Source organism: Dipodomys ordii, unplaced genomic scaffold, assembly GCF_000151885.1.
Source record: "Dipodomys ordii isolate 6190 unplaced genomic scaffold, Dord_2.0 Scaffold259, whole genome shotgun sequence".
NCBI classification, from domain to species: domain Eukaryota; kingdom Metazoa; phylum Chordata; class Mammalia; order Rodentia; family Heteromyidae; genus Dipodomys; species Dipodomys ordii.
In genome coordinates, this window is record NW_012267475.1 from 421,970 (window position 1) to 438,043 (window position 16,074).

The window sequence follows — 16,074 nt, forward strand, 5'->3', positions numbered from 1 at the left end:
CCCCACCCGGCCCGCTGGCCCTCACCGGCTTCTGGTCCGCTGGGCGCCCGCCCTAAGCAGCCGGGGAGGTGCGCGCTGTGCAGAGCCTCCGCCGCAGGGACCGCCGCAACGCAGCCAGCTCCCGCCCTTTGTGACACCGTCCGCCAATCGCTCGGCGGCTCACCCGCAGTCCTCCAATAAGCGGCGGTGGGGTGGGGGTGGGGCGGGGCCTGGACGCGACGCCGGCGGTTGCTCAGGCGCCGGGGACTCCCAGGCGTTTGGACGTGGTTGTCCGTTGGGAGGTCCCGGATGTTGACGCTTTCTCTTGACAACCGCGGACCCCGCCTGTGGACCTACCTGGCCGGCGGCTGCAGGCCAGCCTCTTGACGTGCCCGGAGTGGCCAGGTCTGTGCACCTGCCCCGGGACACACGCACGGCCTCTCGGGTCGGAGGGCCTAGACCTGTCTTTCCCTAGTGGCATTCCCAGAGCCGTGGCACGTCGGGCGCCCGGGCCGCAGCCCTTTCCGCACCCAGCCGTCCTCCGGTATTTCCGGCCTCCATTGCCCCGTCTGAAAAATGGGGCCATCCCACGCCTGACCTAGGACGGGCGTCAGCAGGTAACTTCCCGAGGACCTCCCATTCCCCCCACACACCCCGTGTGCGGAGGGAAGGCGGCGGCCACACAGGTTCTGCTCGTCACCCAGACACACGTCCTCCCGGGTGTCACGGGAGACGGCTCCGCGAGCACACGTGACCACACAGGTCCCCACGGCGCCATCGGAGCCGGCTGAGCACACACTCCGCCCGCCCGGCCCCGTCCACAGCGGACCCTGAGAGGTCTTCCAGCCCCTTGCCTATTTCACCGGGTGGATTATGCAACTACACTGAATTTACCTCCCACAGCGGGTTCACTCCTCCTCCACTTGTGACTTGACTGACCTGAATCTGTTGGTCGCCACTGTCATTTCCTGAGTCCCCATCATCACTTTCCAGTTCAACAAACTACCGTGGGTCAGGGGGAAGACCCTGGGTTTTCATGTTAGTCTCTCAACGGTTAAACTATGGGTGCTTAATGCTAATAGACTGATTCCTTGAGGACAAAGACAAGATGGCAGTCATCTTTGTTTTGTGTTTGTTGCAGAAGGCAAGGTCCCAGCACGGGACTGATCTGGCTTCTGCTTCAGCCTCCCAACATCTGGGACTACAGGTGCATGCCATAGCTCCCAGCCTAGTAATCATCTTTGTAAGCAGATCCTACAATAGTACCTGTGATGGAGTCTTAAACTAGGTAAAAAGTGCTTGTCAACCCTGCTACCCAGTTGAAAGAAATGACAGTGTGGAAATTGGAGTCAAGAAGATGAATTTAATGACTTGGCTTCTAAAACAGTTCCATTAACTAACCAGTTACAGGGCTCTTTACATGTTCTCTGCTTCTCACAAGGCTACTACTGAAACCTTCATTTATGAAGGTGGAAAGAAGAGTTAAGGAAAACAGAAGAGTTTGTCACCATCAAAACAGCTCAAAGTGTGAGAGCCAGATGTGAAATTTTGGAAAAAATACAAAACTCTAACCTTGATCCACACAGCTTCTAGATTCCAGCCCTACTTGTAAAATTAGAACATTACCTGTCTGAAGACTGGAAACTGAGTAAAATAATATAGAAAGTACTTCCCATAGGAACTTTTTGTCATGAAGACTGCTCTCAGCCTCTCAAGACAGCCCTATTGTCTACTGGATCTCCTAGAATCTATTCTAAAGACCAATGGGATCTTGCAGTTTCAAAATAAAATGAAAACTAGTTGATACATGCTCATGAAGTCAGTTCCACACTAGGTTGGGTTTAGATACCCAGAGAAGAGAAGGGAGATGTCTGAAAAGGACAGATTATCTACAAATGCCCAAAGTAGTTACTACCAAGTAACTTGCAGAGCAGAGCAGAGCAGGACACATAGCTGACATGTAGAGGCCATATTAAATCTTTAACTTTGGCCGTTAGTCAATTCCCCCATCCAATCATAACATGCCCAAGGAAGAAATCGGTGGCTTCAGGATTGCTGAGATCAGTGCTGCTCTGATAGGCTAGGATAACTCTGGAGGCTGACAAGTCTATCATTCTATCCCAGCACTTTCCTGCTTTTATCTAGCCTTAACCTGCTCCTTCCACAAGTAAATGCACAGCTCCAAGGATCCAAGTGGATACTTTGGAGCAAGGGTCAGCAAACCATTTCTAGAAAGGGTCCAAAAGTAAATATCTTATGTGCCTAAGCCATCCAGTTTCTGCAACAATTCAACTCTGACATTGGAGGTGGGTGGAAAGCCACAAGTGTAAATGAATGGGTGTGGAGGCGCACCAATAAAACTTTATTTATATTAGACAGTGGGAGCAACATAGTTTGCCAAATTTTCCCTTAGAGGATTTGCAGAGGCATTTTCAGCATTCAGTGCAAACTCCCTGTCAGGCGTAGACCCCTTAACCTCTCACCTTTCATTCTCCCTGACTACTCCCCAACCCCCATGAAGTCTTGACTTAGCCACTCACTGGCATTTATCTATCTGGCATTTGTTTTGTACTCTAGATTCCCTGCCCCTACCTCTATGAAATATTTCTAATATTCTTAATCTTTTTGTGGACTTAAGACTGAATAAATAGAAACAAATTTCTCTGAAAACATTTTCATTTTGCAGTATTAAGCATGATTAAAATCTGCAGAAAAATACTAAGTACATCAGGTGTAAGATGAGCTAGCTGTTTCAGCTTTTTATAACCTAAGAGAATGAGTATAAGGGTTAAATCAAGGCTGCAGCTGAAAAGTGTGGAGTGGAAAACTATGTTCTAGTGGTCTCCAAAGGCATTTAGGGGATCATCAAATATATTGGCCACCTTGTGTTCCGATCTTGGTTCAGGTGCTACCTGTGCAGAGTGGCTTTTTGGTTTGGTTGTTTTGGCCTGGACACCAGAGAAGATATCATCTATGAAAAGAAAGAAAAAAAAGTTGCTCAACAGGAAATAGGTGTTTTTAAGACACATCCACACAAAACATTGAAGATTTAATTCTGATAACAGTACAGAAAGTACACTAAGAAACAAAAGTTTTAGATTTTTTGTCTCTTACAGTTTTATGATTACATACAAGTCACATTCTCTCTAAGCATAAATTTTTCTGGCATAAAAAAGTGTAAGGAAGGTGCCAGTGGCACATGCCTGTAATTCTAGCTACTCAGGAAGTTGAGATCTGAGGATAGTGGTTTGAAGCCAGCCTGGGCAGGAAAGTCTGTGAGACTCTTATCTCGGCGCTGTGGCTCAAGTGGTAGAGTGCTAGCCTTTTGCTGAAGAACTGAGAGACAGTGCCCAGGCCCAGAGTTCAAGACCCACGACCGACCAAAAAAAAAAAAAAAAGGGCAAGCAGATTATGCAAAGGGAAATCAAATACAGGAGTTATTCTCTTTCAGAATAAAACACTTCGAGGTATCTTAATAGTAAGAATGACATCCTTATTGCTACATCTATGTGTAATGTTTCATAGACCTTAAAGCATGATTTGGATGTGACTTACCTAGTGATATATAATGTTAATTGCTAGGAGTCTACTAAGTATCCCGCATGTGAACATTAAAACAGGGATATAAGGCAACTGTTGTTGGCTCACATCTGTAACCCTAGCTGCTCAAGAGGCAGAGATCTGAGGATCATGGTTCAAAGCCAGCCAGGCAGAAAAGTCTGTGAGACACTTAGCTCCAATTAATCATCAAAAAAGCTGGAAGTGGAGCTGTGGCTCAAGGGGTAGGAGAATTAGCCTTGAGCAAAAAGCAGCTCAGGGAAAGCACCTGAGTTCAAGCCCAAGGACTGGCACATAAAGTATACACAAATGATAAAAACTACATTATAACAAAAAAACAACCAACCGAGACTGCTATTAATAAGCTAATGGCTAAATACAAACTATTATTCAAACATTAAAATCATGGCAGGAGATCTGTGTGTACTGACATAGAAAGGCATATGTGACTAAAGGGAATAGTCCAACAGGTAAAGTGTATTACTATTTTTTTTTTTTGGGTCCAGTCGTGGGGCCTGAACTCTGGGCCTGGGTGCTGTCCCTCAGCTCTTCAGCCCAAGGCTAGCACTCTACCACTTGAGCCACAGCGCCACTTCCGGCTTTTTTTCTTATGTGGTGCTAAGGAATTGAACCCAGGGCCTCGAGCATGCAAGGCAAGTGCTCTACCACTGAGCCACCTTCCCAGCCCAAGTGTATTATTTTTGATAAAGGTATCTATGCATATAAATGTACATGAGTATCACTGTATCCGAAAGGATTCACACCAAACAATTCAGGTTACATTTAAGGCTTTTTTCACTTTCTACATTTTATGAGTTGGGTGATTCTATTACCATTAGCATGAATTACATTTTTTGATAACTAAAAATTCAAGCCATGTGAACACATAATTGCAGCACTTGGGAAGCTGAGGCTCCCAAGTTCAAGGCTAGCCTAGGCTATAGCAAGATCCTCTTCAAAAAATAAAGTGAAAATATAATCCAAATTGAAGTCTCAGTTGGGTGGAGACTTCTACTTGGGAGATAAGAGATTAGGGTATTGCATTTGGAAGCCAACCTAAGCATAACATTTTAGAACTCCATGTTCACCACTGGCTGGACACAGTGTTTGAATGCCTATTATCTCAAGCTCTGGTGGAAGCACAACAGCTGGCACAAGAGTACAAACCTGTCATCCTAGAGGCAAAAGGAAGTACAAATAGGATCATGATCAAGAACACCTGGGGCAAAAAACAAAACTCTACCTCAAAAATAACCTACACTGGTTGGGAATGTGGCTTAGTGGTAGAGTGTTTGCCTAACAGGCATGAAGCCCTGGGTTCAATTCATCAGTACCAAATACACAGAAAAAAGCCAGAGGTGGCGCTTTGGCTCCAGTGGTAGAGTGCTAGCCTTGAGCAAAAGAAGCTCAGGGACAGTACTTAGGCCCTAAATTCAAGCCCCAGGACTGGCCAAAAAAAAAAAAAAAAATCCAACACAAAATGGGCCTGGCAGAGAAGACTGAGTGGTAGAGCACCTGCTTAGCAAATGTAAAGCTCTGAGTTTAAATTCTCTTACTAGGGGGAAAAAAGTTTCTTCTGCATTCCATGTGGTAGTATATAAGAGAAGACAGCACAGGTTTACTGGGTGGACAGACCCAGTGTGGTCATCTCCCAGGTGCAGACTTGCAAGAGGAGAGAGCAGGAAGCATGTATTTGGCCTCAGCACAGGGCTACTAATATAGGATCTAGGCCAACATGTATGGCTACTTGTCTCAGCCAACCAGAAGTAGCAGCATATCCCCAAACACAAACTCAAGGAGCTAAGTGAAGCTCCACCCCTTGTGCATAGTGCTGCTATGCTGCAATGCCCCTCAAGTCTCTGAATTGCTGTCCTCCCTCTGTAGTTCCAACTCTTTTTTTTTTTTTTGGTTGGTTGTGGGTCTTGAACTCTGGGCCTGGGTGCTGTCCTTCAGCTCTTCAGCTCAAGGCTAGTGCTCTACCACTTGAGCCACAGCGCCACTTCCGGTTTTTTTCTGGTGGTTTTATTGGAGATAAGAGTCTCATGGACTTTCCTGCCTGGGCTGGCTTTGAACTGTGATCCTCAGATCTCAGGCTCCTGAGTAGCTAGGATTACAGGCGTGAGCCACCAGCGCCCGGCTTGTAGTTCCAACTCTTGACTGACTCTTATGGCCATGTCAGCTTAGGTCAGCATAGGAGCAGTTTTTGTTTTTGTTTTTTTGTTTTTTTTTCCATAACATCGTGATGTTTAGTGGATGGCAGAGGGCATAAAAATTCTATTTACTAGCCAGGTGCCAGTGGCTCATGACTGTAATCCTAGCAACTCAGGAGGCTGAGATCTGAAGATTGCAGTTTGAAGCCAACCCAGGCAGTATAGTCCTTGAAACTCTTAATTTCCAGTTAACCACCAGAAAATTGGAAGTAGTGCTGTGGCTCAAAATGGCAGAGCACTAGCTTGAGCAAAAGAGCTTAGGGATAGTGTCCAGGCCCTGAGTTTAAGCCCCATGACTGATTAAAAAGCAAACAAAAACAAGTTCTATTTTTCTTAAAGGTCATGTTCTAGCTCCTTCATATTCTTTTTGTGTGTTTTTGTGTCTGTCCTGGGGCTTGAACTCAGGACTTAGGGGTTGTCTCTGAGCTTCTTTTGCTCAGGGCTACCGTTTGAGCCACAGCCCCACATCTGGCTTTTTTTTTTTTTTGAGTATTTTATTGGAGGTAAGAGTCTCATGGACTTTCCTATTTGGGCTGGGTTTAAACAATGAAACTCAGATCTTAGCATCCTGAGGAGCTAAGACTATAGGCATAAGCCACCAGTACTCGGCCTTCCTTCAAATTCTTAGATGAACAGCACTATCCATCCTTAGCCTAACTAGGATCAGAGAGCAAAACAGAAGGAAATCGGCTAGGTATCAGTATCCAGGAAAGAGACATAGCCAGGTGGTAACTGAATGGTAACAAACTTACCCATATCATCATCAAATATAGACTTAGTTTCCACTTTCTTTTTGGACTTTTCTTTTGGTTTTACAGTTAGGTCAGCAAAGATATCAATATTATCATCAAATAAGTTGGATTCCAAAGTTCTTTCCTTCTCTTTCTTTTTTTGAAAGGGTATAATTGCTTCAGTGGCAAATATATCATCCTTTTAAAGAAAAAAAATATTTTTTTTAAAAAGGAAAGCCATTTTGTCATTTTTTTTCTTTGAAGTACTTTTTTCACTAAAAATACTTAAGCAAATTGTAGAAATCCAAACTGTCATGACAGTCAGGGACAGTGGTATCCCTCTGTCTGGAGGACACTATGCTAGATCTATGCTTCTTTTTGTTCTTCTAGTCCCAATTCAAATGCCAACTCTGCAGTACGGCCTTCTCAGTACCTCATCCCTGCCCACCAACTTCACTCCAGGTAATCCTAAATGGCAGTTAGTGCTGTTAGAAAGCATTTTAATTACCTGTTGTCCTGGTTTCTATTTGGTTTTCCTCTTGGGGTCTCTGGGGAACAGAGTACTTGTTCTGTGGGACCCTAATGCCCAATGAACATCTAGGGAGAAACAGCCACTGAAGTTCTTACTGCCTGCTCTTTTGCTTAACTAGCAGTTGCAGCCAGGGGTAATTTACCCAGAATCAGATTAAACATTCAAGCTCCTCTGATGAACTTTTATATAGGTCATAATGGCAGGTGAAGGAGGCCAACCAATAAAATTCTATAAAAATCAATACCCAGGGCTGGGGGTATGGCTTATAATTATTAACTATTTGCCTAGCATGTGTAAAGTCCTGGGTTCCATTTTGAATATCTTGAAAAGAAAAAAAGTTTGAAGACTTATATCAAGGATTCCAGATGACAAAAACTACCCTAAGGTGAAATTACAAATAACCACTTCTGAGTCAATTTCAGTTAGTACTAGGAGATTCTAATAATTACCAAGCAAAGAGATACCAGACATGCACAAAAAGTACTTAATATAATCTATGGCTCAAATGAGTCAATCAGTGATTTTCGTTAACACAGAACCAGCTATGAAGTATTGTTGTTACCTCAAAAATGTCTTGTGTTTTTGTGACATCCTGCTGATTGCTCGATTTGGACTCATTCTTCATGCCTTTCTGATCTCTAAAGAGGTCATCCTCATCTTCCATGAGAGGAAAGGGGTTGGTTTTCTTTGCTGGTCTTGGTTTCACAGACTGAAAGGGATCACTATCCCTGCTGGCCTCACTGAGAGCAGGAAACAGTGTGCTTTCCTTACTTCCCCCTGGTGAGGGGGCCAGGGAATCTGCTGCCTTGCCCTTGGCTTTTGTTCTGTCCATGGACGGAGGTCCTGTGCTCTTGGCAAAGATGTCCCCAGAACTAAATAGGTCAGCCTCGCCTCTAGGCTGATGCAGAGATGTCACAAAGGGGTTGTTGTCCATGGCAGGTGGTGAAGCAGCACTCACAGCCACCTCAGAGCTGACTTTTCTGCCGGTTGATTGAGGCTGGGACTGATGACCATTTGGCAAAATGGCTCCATCTGCCACTACTGAAATGGGTCCTCTGGGGAGAGTAACATCCTCAGACTCACTAGAGTCCTGGGCAGCCAGTCGCCTGGCTGCACGAGTCTGTGGCCTGCGCTTCCCTTTCACTTTGACACGGTTCTGAAAGGGCAAAAAAGAGCATGTTGATCTGGTGATAAAGGCATAAGAGGAAAGCAGCAAAGAACTATTGGCTCAAAATACTGTAGGGTTATGTGGCCTACTTCCATCAAGATATTATCTAGGAGATAAGAGGTACTTAAAGATTCCAAAGAAAGAGTATAGCTTTAGTGTTACCCATTTTTTTTCCTCTTTTGAGAATAGTTTCAGTTCAGTTTCACACAAAAAGATTGTTACTGGAATCTCAGAAAGTAGGTATGTTGGCACTCTGGGACCCACAACTCTCTCTGACACCTCCTCTATCTTTCATTGAAACCTGGGTATCTTTCAAAACAAGAATGAGTCAGGATTTGGGTATAAACCTAGTGCACTAGCTTATATCAGGGTTTCTAGTAGTAGAAGTAGGGAGAATTGAGAGTATAAAGACAATCTGTCGAACTCTTTTCTTCAAGTTATTAAACTTTGCAATTCAAACAGTTACATGGAGAAAACATTGATCAGAAATCGAAACCATCAAAACACAAGTCTCGCCAGGTGCCAGTGGCTCACGCCTATAATCCTAGCTATGCAGGAGGCTGAGATCTGAGGATTACGGTTCAAAGCCAGCCCGGGCAGGAAAGTCCGCGAGACTCTTATCTCCAATAAACTTAGAAAACCAGAAGTGGCTCTGTGGCTCAAGTAGTAGAGCGCTAGCCTTGAGCTGAAGAGCACAGGGATAGCACCCAAGCCTAGAGTTCAAGCCCCACAACTGACAAAAAACAAAACAAAACAAAACAAAAAAACAACCAAGTCTCTTAACAGTTATAATTCAAGATCTCTCATACTTTCCAAAGTACACAATCAAGAACGTACAATCAACTTTGGGCAAAATATGCTACAACACCTGCCTACTTCAAGGATATTTCACACGTAATTTTAGGAACTACCCACATTTAAATTTTAAAAAAGTTAATAAAAGTAACAAGAAGAAGAACATTTTTCTTTTGTACAGGGGAAAACAGGTCTGGAAATATCTGAACTTGTTTGCTAGAGTTAGTCCTACTGCTTAACATGCAGATCAGCTAAGACTATCTAGAAAAGGCAGATTAGATAGAAAAAAGGAAAGCCATTAAAATGGAATGAAAACTTCAGAGAATTCAGAGTCCACTGAAGATTGGTCAAACAGCATGAGCACTTTTCTAGCTGGGGAAGGACTTGCCATGGGATCTGGAAGTCGGGAGCCCAGGACAAGGGGACAAGGGGCTAAGGGCACAGAGGTGGAACTGTAGGCAGGGCACAGCAGTTCTCAGTGAAACAGATGCATGACCAGTGGGCAGCATCAGGATAAGAGCATGTGTGTCCAGACACTGGGGAACAGGTGTTACTACAGTTCAGGCTGAAAACATGGGGTGATTACTTGGAAAAGCTGGAAGTATGGCTTGGCTGTAATGGGGTTTCATACCAAACCAGGAGCTAGAATGTTCTTCTCTGGGGACCCACAGAGGGTAGAGCACCAGTGAAATGAGGGACTTCATTGTTTCTACTGTACAAAATAAAACAGAAGTGGAATTAAGTGACTTGGAGTGAAGGAGGAAGGACAGGCGAAAGGAAAGTAAGGCGCTGCCTTTAAACAGGAGCTGAGCTGACAGTCATGTGTCTGTAACTAATGGGCTAGAAAGAAGTATCCAAGTTCTGGTCAAAGGAAAAGGAAGCAAAGATGGTTTCATCACCTTGTTTGCACTGTGTAAGGTGTCTGCCTGAGCTGGAATGTCAAAGCTCACTCCAGCCTCCCCGCTCCCAGGAAGAGTGGGGATGGATTCCAGGACACGGCTCCTTCCAGGTTCAGATGAAGGAAAAGCCAATTCTGGTGAAACAGGCTTTGTTCCCAAAATTTGAGGAGCCACTGTAGGCAGCAAGGCCGCTGGGTTAATCACTAAATTTGCCTAAAGAAGAAAAATGAAACTCAGTATTTGTTAAATACAGCAGTCTATTACCCTTTCTGTGACATACGAGAAGAATCAGTGCACACAGTGTAGAATACAAGAGAAAAGGAATGTGGGAAAAACACCTGATCTAGTCTCAGAATCAGAACAGAGTGTCACACGCCTTTGCCCACCATGGGGATCAAAGAAAAGACTTTAAAGACACAGCATACAAGAAGCAACAAGGTAAGTGGGAGTGGAGGGTGTGGTGAGGGCTGGGGAACAGATAAGAAAATGCTTGGCAGCCGCTGAAAAAAGTGTACATCCAAACAAGATTTACATATGCCACAAGGCAGGCAATGAAGATGTAAACATGTTATAATTACTTGTATTTTCCCGATCCGAGTGGATGGCTCTTTGGTTTTAAATGGAGCGAGACCTGATGAATCCTGTGTGAAATTACATTCAGTTAAAAATCCATTTGGGAAACAGGTAGCAAAGTGTCTTGGATTATATGTATGTCAATCTGTGATGGAGTAAGGCTGTCCCTTTCTGCACTTCACTGAAGCCACACCTGGGGCTTAGTCACATATTGCTGGCAGTACTTCACCAAAGCCCCTACCACAGCAGGGAAATGAGAGCGGTCAGATCATACAGAGAGTAAAGGGAGCTGCAGATAGGAGTGACATTCCTAAAAGCTGCACTTTTGTCAGAAGAACAAAAGCCTGAGCAGCTGGCAAGATTACCATGCAGGTTATTCAGCATGGCAAAAGGTCAAGGTGCACAATCTCCCACAGCATGAAGCAAAAGTTCTAAAAGCGGAAGAATCTTTTTGGGATGAGTTAAATTGCAAAGTGCTAGTCTAAAAAGTTCACTGTTTTCTCAGCTCAGAGCATGGAGGTCTTAGTGAGACACCTAGGATAACCAGCTGTCTGGCTCCACTCTCCACAGAGCTCTGAGAGGACCACCAATGAGGGAGCACCAGTCGGCTACCTTGGAAGACATGACACTGAGAAGCAATGGAGAAATCAGATGTGATTCCTACTCACTTGAATTCTCCCTTGAGAGTCTAGAGGGAGTAATGGGGGCTCTACTGGAAGAAGATGCATTACTCTGACTCCATCTTGGAATCAAATATAACTAGGTCCAAAACTGGGTCCAAAAATAGAGTCCTGAGACAGGAGTGGAGAGAGATGGGTGAGGATAAGAGTATATAAATGAGAAGAGAGGAGTGCTAAGTGCCACTTAACCAGGAGACCGCTAGGTAACTTGGGGTCTGCACAATGGAACTCATTTGTGCTGAGACAAAACCCTGAAAGAAATCACTCCTAACCTGTGGTGCTTCTGATTTCCATATGTTGTTGTCTTTGCTACCTTCAGTGGAGTCAGGATGCTTCTGGTTCTTGAAAGAGGAAACAGACTTGTCTTTTTTCACTACTTTCTTTTTTTCTGGTACCTTCAAAAGAAAATACAAAAGTCTACCCTGTCTATTAGAAATGTTAAACTGATATTATGACCTACAAAGTTACCTGGCCTCTTGTCAAATGAGTGTTGGACTTGCTTATAAGTAGCATTTCAGAAACACTGTTCTAAAGACTGTGCGAATTTTTAGGGAGCAGTGTAGCTAAGTGGTGGAGAGTTTGCATGCCAAAGACCTGATGATTAGCACAGAAAAAAAAAATCTGTGACATACACAGGTGTCCTCTCTGTGGTAAAAAGAGTATTATATATAGAAATTAGCAGGAGGAAAATAAAACCATATTTAAAGCTGGGTGCTTGACAGGCACACAAAATCAAGCATCATACTTAAGCAAATGATGATTCAATAAACTGTTTAAAAATGTGACAGGAGGGGTAACACCGTCCAAAAAGAATTGCACTCATTACCTGACTTCTGATATGGTACCCCTCTGTCCAACACCTTAACAACAATACAATTATGTTAAAAAAAAGTTTGTAAGAGAAAACCCAGGCTAATGCTTTAATGTTCATAGGAACACAGGATGAAGATCAGTATGAACTGTTCCCTAGCCTATACTACTATCAGCCTCCACATTCATATTAGTGTGTTATCTGGAGTTCTCTGTGCACTTCCTTCATCCTACCACTTGTCATATTCCCATGCTCCCTGATCTTGGACCAGGCAAAACAAAAATCTGATACCATAGGCTGGGTCTTGGCAGAGCTGAAAAGATCATCACCATCATCATCCTCATCCTCATCACCGAACAGGCTCCCCACACTTGGCTTGGACAACTAGAACAGACAATACTCAGGTTGAAGACCCAGAATTTCTACAATTTCTAGAGGGCTAGGTGAGCCACCAGGACATTATCTGACACATTAGCCACGGAAGGCTACAATGTGGGAACCATTGGGAACTGACCTTGTTTTTTTTGGTACCAGCAAAAAGGTCAACATCAGGGTCATTGTCCTTTTGCAGTTTGTGGCTGAAAAGGAGTTCTTCATCCTGAAAGACACCTGTACTTTTGGGGAGGACATCAAGAATGGGACCCTGGACAAGAGAGAAGACCACATATGACAACGTTTCTATACAAAATTACAAAAATTACAACAAGCTCACTCCTGCAATCCTAGTTACTCAGAAGGCTGAGATCTGAAAATCAAGGTTCAAAGACAGTCTGGACAGAAAAGTCTGTGAGATTCTTATCTCCAATGAACCACTAAAACTGCCACAAATGGTAGAGTGCTAGTCTTGAACAAAAAAACTCAGGGACAGCACCTAGGCTCTGAGTTCAATCCCTCAGACCAGCACATACAAAAAAAGTCACAAAGCAAATGGAATCCCTTTGCAGCTTTGTTTACTGGCCAAGGTCTACATGTCACATCAGCAGGGAACAGACACTACTTTTTACACAATAAGTATATAACAGAGCTACCAAAAGTAGTGCAGAAAAATACTCTAGAAAGATTATCTCTCAACCTTTTTGTAGTGTTTGTATTTTTACTTTGAAAAGAAAAACCAACTGGGTGCCAGTGGCTCACATGTGTAATCCTAGCTACTCAGAAGTCTGAGAGTACATCTTGAAGCTAGCCCAGGTTATATAGTCCAAACACCTCTCTAATTAACCAACTTAAAAATGGTAGGACATGAGATGTAGCTCAAGTGATAGAGCATTAGCTTTGAACAAAAAAGCTTGGCCCTGAGTTCAAGTCCCAGGACTGAGGAAAAGAAAAAAAGAAAAAACCCAACTCAGTGCTTTCATAAGGAGGATGTAGAACCAGAGAGCATTAGAGGGGGGTGATGAGATTACAGTATAATATTTGAATGCGTGAAACCTCTTTGTACAATATATACTAAAAAATGAATGACACGAGAAAGTGACAGAGTGCCAGCTGTTGAGTACAAAAGCTAAGCAAGAGCATGAGACCCTGAGTTCAAGTCCCAATCCTGGCATACACATATACAAAAATGAACAACAAGAATGTAAAACAGGTTCTGTGGAAGAATGGGTAAGAGAGGGAGGGTGGAAGGCCAATGGAGAGGGTGAAGGAGAGTGAATATAATTCAAGAACATTATATACTGGTTTTAAGAAGTGGGGTAGGAGGATGAGGCAGAGTAACAAAGGAAGAAAGGCCACTTAACATGCTGTGTAATTTCTTTTCCTAATTTCCTAATTGGGTTTAGCAGTATTTTGTTGAGGATTTCAACATTTACATTCACAAAAAATACTGATTTGTACTTTCCTTGTGATGTCACTGTCCAGTTGTATTATCAGGATAGCAACAGTCCCAAGAGAATACTGTCAGTTTTTTTTATTTTTTTGTCAGTTGTGGGGCCTGAACTCTTGGCCTGGGTGCTGACCCTCAGCTCTTCAGCTCAAGGCTAACACTCTACCACTTGAGCCACAGTACCACTTCTGGCTATATGTGGTACTGAGGAATCAAACCCAGGGCCTCATGCATGCAAGGCAAGCACTCTCACTGAGCGACCCTCCCAGCCCATCAATTATTTTTACTCATAAAATCTAGTGGCACATGATCATGTCCATTGCCTTTCTTCTAGAGCTGCCTTTCCACTACCAATGGCAGATCTGAGCAGATACAAAAGAATTCACATGGCCTGCAAAGGCTAAAATAGTTGCATGTTTGCTAACACCTCATAAATAAAGGTCCATCTGTTCCTAAAACAGAGTGCTAGATGTATAGATTTACTGTACAGATGTGGCCCAACTTCCACTTCCTACTACTCACATCCTGTGAAGGGCCAGGGGCAAAGGTTTGCTGGGACAACAGGGTCTGTCAATTGCAGCAGAGGTAGGTGAAATTCTATTCCCCACGCAGCAATGCTCCTTCAGGGAAGAATTCCTGATTCTGATTCCCAGATATTTAAATGACTAGAAAAGCCTAAGAGTTCATTAGCAACTTAGATGACAGAACACCATGACAAAATATGACTTGAATTGTATTATGCCCACCTTCCCTACTTCTTTCTGTGGCATGCAGATGTTTTCATCTTCCATTTTATCCTCCTCCTCATCAAACAAGCTAAGAACAGTTTTGGTTCTACTCTTGGTTCCTTTGTCCAATGGGGATGATGTTGATGAAAATAAATCAGAATGTCTCTCTGCTTCCTGAGAAGATGAGGACAATAGTCCTTCCTGGAATGGAAACAATAAGGAAAAACTAAGTCATCATTGGAAATTAAACCCTATCATGCGGTTTCCCATGCCCCTCATCAATCCAGGAACTGCCACATTGCTATGTTTTAGGCTACTGCAGCTCATCACACCTGCTCCATGTAACAAAACAGAGGCCATATCTTTCTCAGCACTAAGGACTGAACCCAGGACCTTGTGCATGCTAGGCAAATGCTCTACCTCTTCAGCCATGCCTCCAGCCCCTAAGGTCAATTCTTGTTTGTTCCAAGGAAGAATATTGTACAATTTTTCCAATCATTTTAAGGTCACAGGCCCCTCTCACCTACTAAGTGAGAAGGTCATAATAACCCTGATGTACACAGGCTGTGCATGAGCTAGAATTTTTTTTAAAATGCAGGTCATGGGGTTTTAACTTAGGGCCTGGGCACTGTCTCTGAGCTTTTTTGCTTAAGGCTAGCATTCTGCCACTTGAATGATGGCTCCACTTCCAGCCTTTGGGGGGTTAGAGGTGAGAATCTCATGAATTTTCCTGTTCAGGTTGGCTTTGTGACAATCCCCAGATTTCAGCCTTCTCAGCAGCTAGGATTACAGGCATGAGCCGCTGGCACCTGGCTAGAATGAACTTCTAAGTCAGAGACAACAAGTGTTAATCATGGGGAGAGATTATATTTTCTAGTTAATATGTCATGCAAGTCCCAAGGGGGGACCTCATCAGCAAAATCATGTTCAAACTATGTCTACATTGTATGATAATCAGAACAATTTCTAAAATATTTTTAAATGCAACATTTCTTCACTCAGTTGTTTCACAAATCAGGCAAGACACTGTTGGTTGTAAGTACTACTGAGAAAGGAAAATTAAACCTACCATTGGTTGTAAGGTGCATCTAAGTTTCAGAGTAACTAAGCTGTGAGAAAACATGCCTCTTTGAAGAAATGTATAATGTAACAAAATGTAGTACATAGTATGTGCAAAGTGATATGCTAAGAACTATGGAAGTAACAGTGAGCAAACAACCCCTGCCCCACACCTCAAGGAGCTTATACTCAAGTGAGGAAAAAACAATGAAATGAGCAGTTAAGTGTAGGAAAGGCTAGCATAGAGCTCCTTATGTCCAAATAACTCCTGAATCATTGTAGCTTCAAGGAGCCTCCACGGGAAAAGTAAATGCCATGTTTTCTCCACATGCCCTGGGAGAGAGATTAAAGTAAAGCAGTCGAACATGTGGAGTACAAGCTGAGTTAGAAAATGAGAAACACAGACTCCAAATCAGCTGTTAATATTGGGTTCCAAGACTTGGATAGTTAGATTAGGCTGTAGGCCTCCAAGAAGAGATGGAAGAGTTTCAGGAAAGGAAAGCTAGTGTTTTTGAAGAAGCACATTTCA

At 43.5% G+C, this 16,074-nt stretch overlaps 2 protein-coding genes across 2 annotated transcripts in view; both read right to left on the reverse strand.

Annotated features, from left to right (window-relative positions):
- The window catches only part of Zfand4 (zinc finger, AN1-type domain 4), a 73,790-nt gene extending 73,688 nt beyond the window's left edge, over positions 1–102 (reverse strand). Inside the window, exon 1 of the mRNA XM_013036192.1 lies at positions 26–102. The gene's annotated coding sequence lies outside the window, so the exon portion shown is untranslated. The remainder of the gene's footprint in view (positions 1–25) is intronic.
- A 2,218-nt stretch (positions 103–2,320) lies between these two features.
- The window catches only part of Fam21a (family with sequence similarity 21, member A), a 63,191-nt gene continuing 49,437 nt past the window's right edge, over positions 2,321–16,074 (reverse strand). Inside the window, exons 23-31 of the mRNA XM_013036220.1 lie at positions 14,505–14,687; positions 12,451–12,579; positions 12,228–12,320; positions 11,398–11,520; positions 10,451–10,513; positions 9,873–10,085; positions 7,573–8,166; positions 6,500–6,677; positions 2,321–2,950 (exon numbers count right to left, since the gene is read on the reverse strand). Coding sequence (XP_012891674.1) covers positions 2,814–2,950; positions 6,500–6,677; positions 7,573–8,166; positions 9,873–10,085; positions 10,451–10,513; positions 11,398–11,520; positions 12,228–12,320; positions 12,451–12,579; positions 14,505–14,687 — 1,713 coding nt within the window. The 3' untranslated portion in view covers positions 2,321–2,813. The remainder of the gene's footprint in view (positions 2,951–6,499; positions 6,678–7,572; positions 8,167–9,872; positions 10,086–10,450; positions 10,514–11,397; positions 11,521–12,227; positions 12,321–12,450; positions 12,580–14,504; positions 14,688–16,074) is intronic.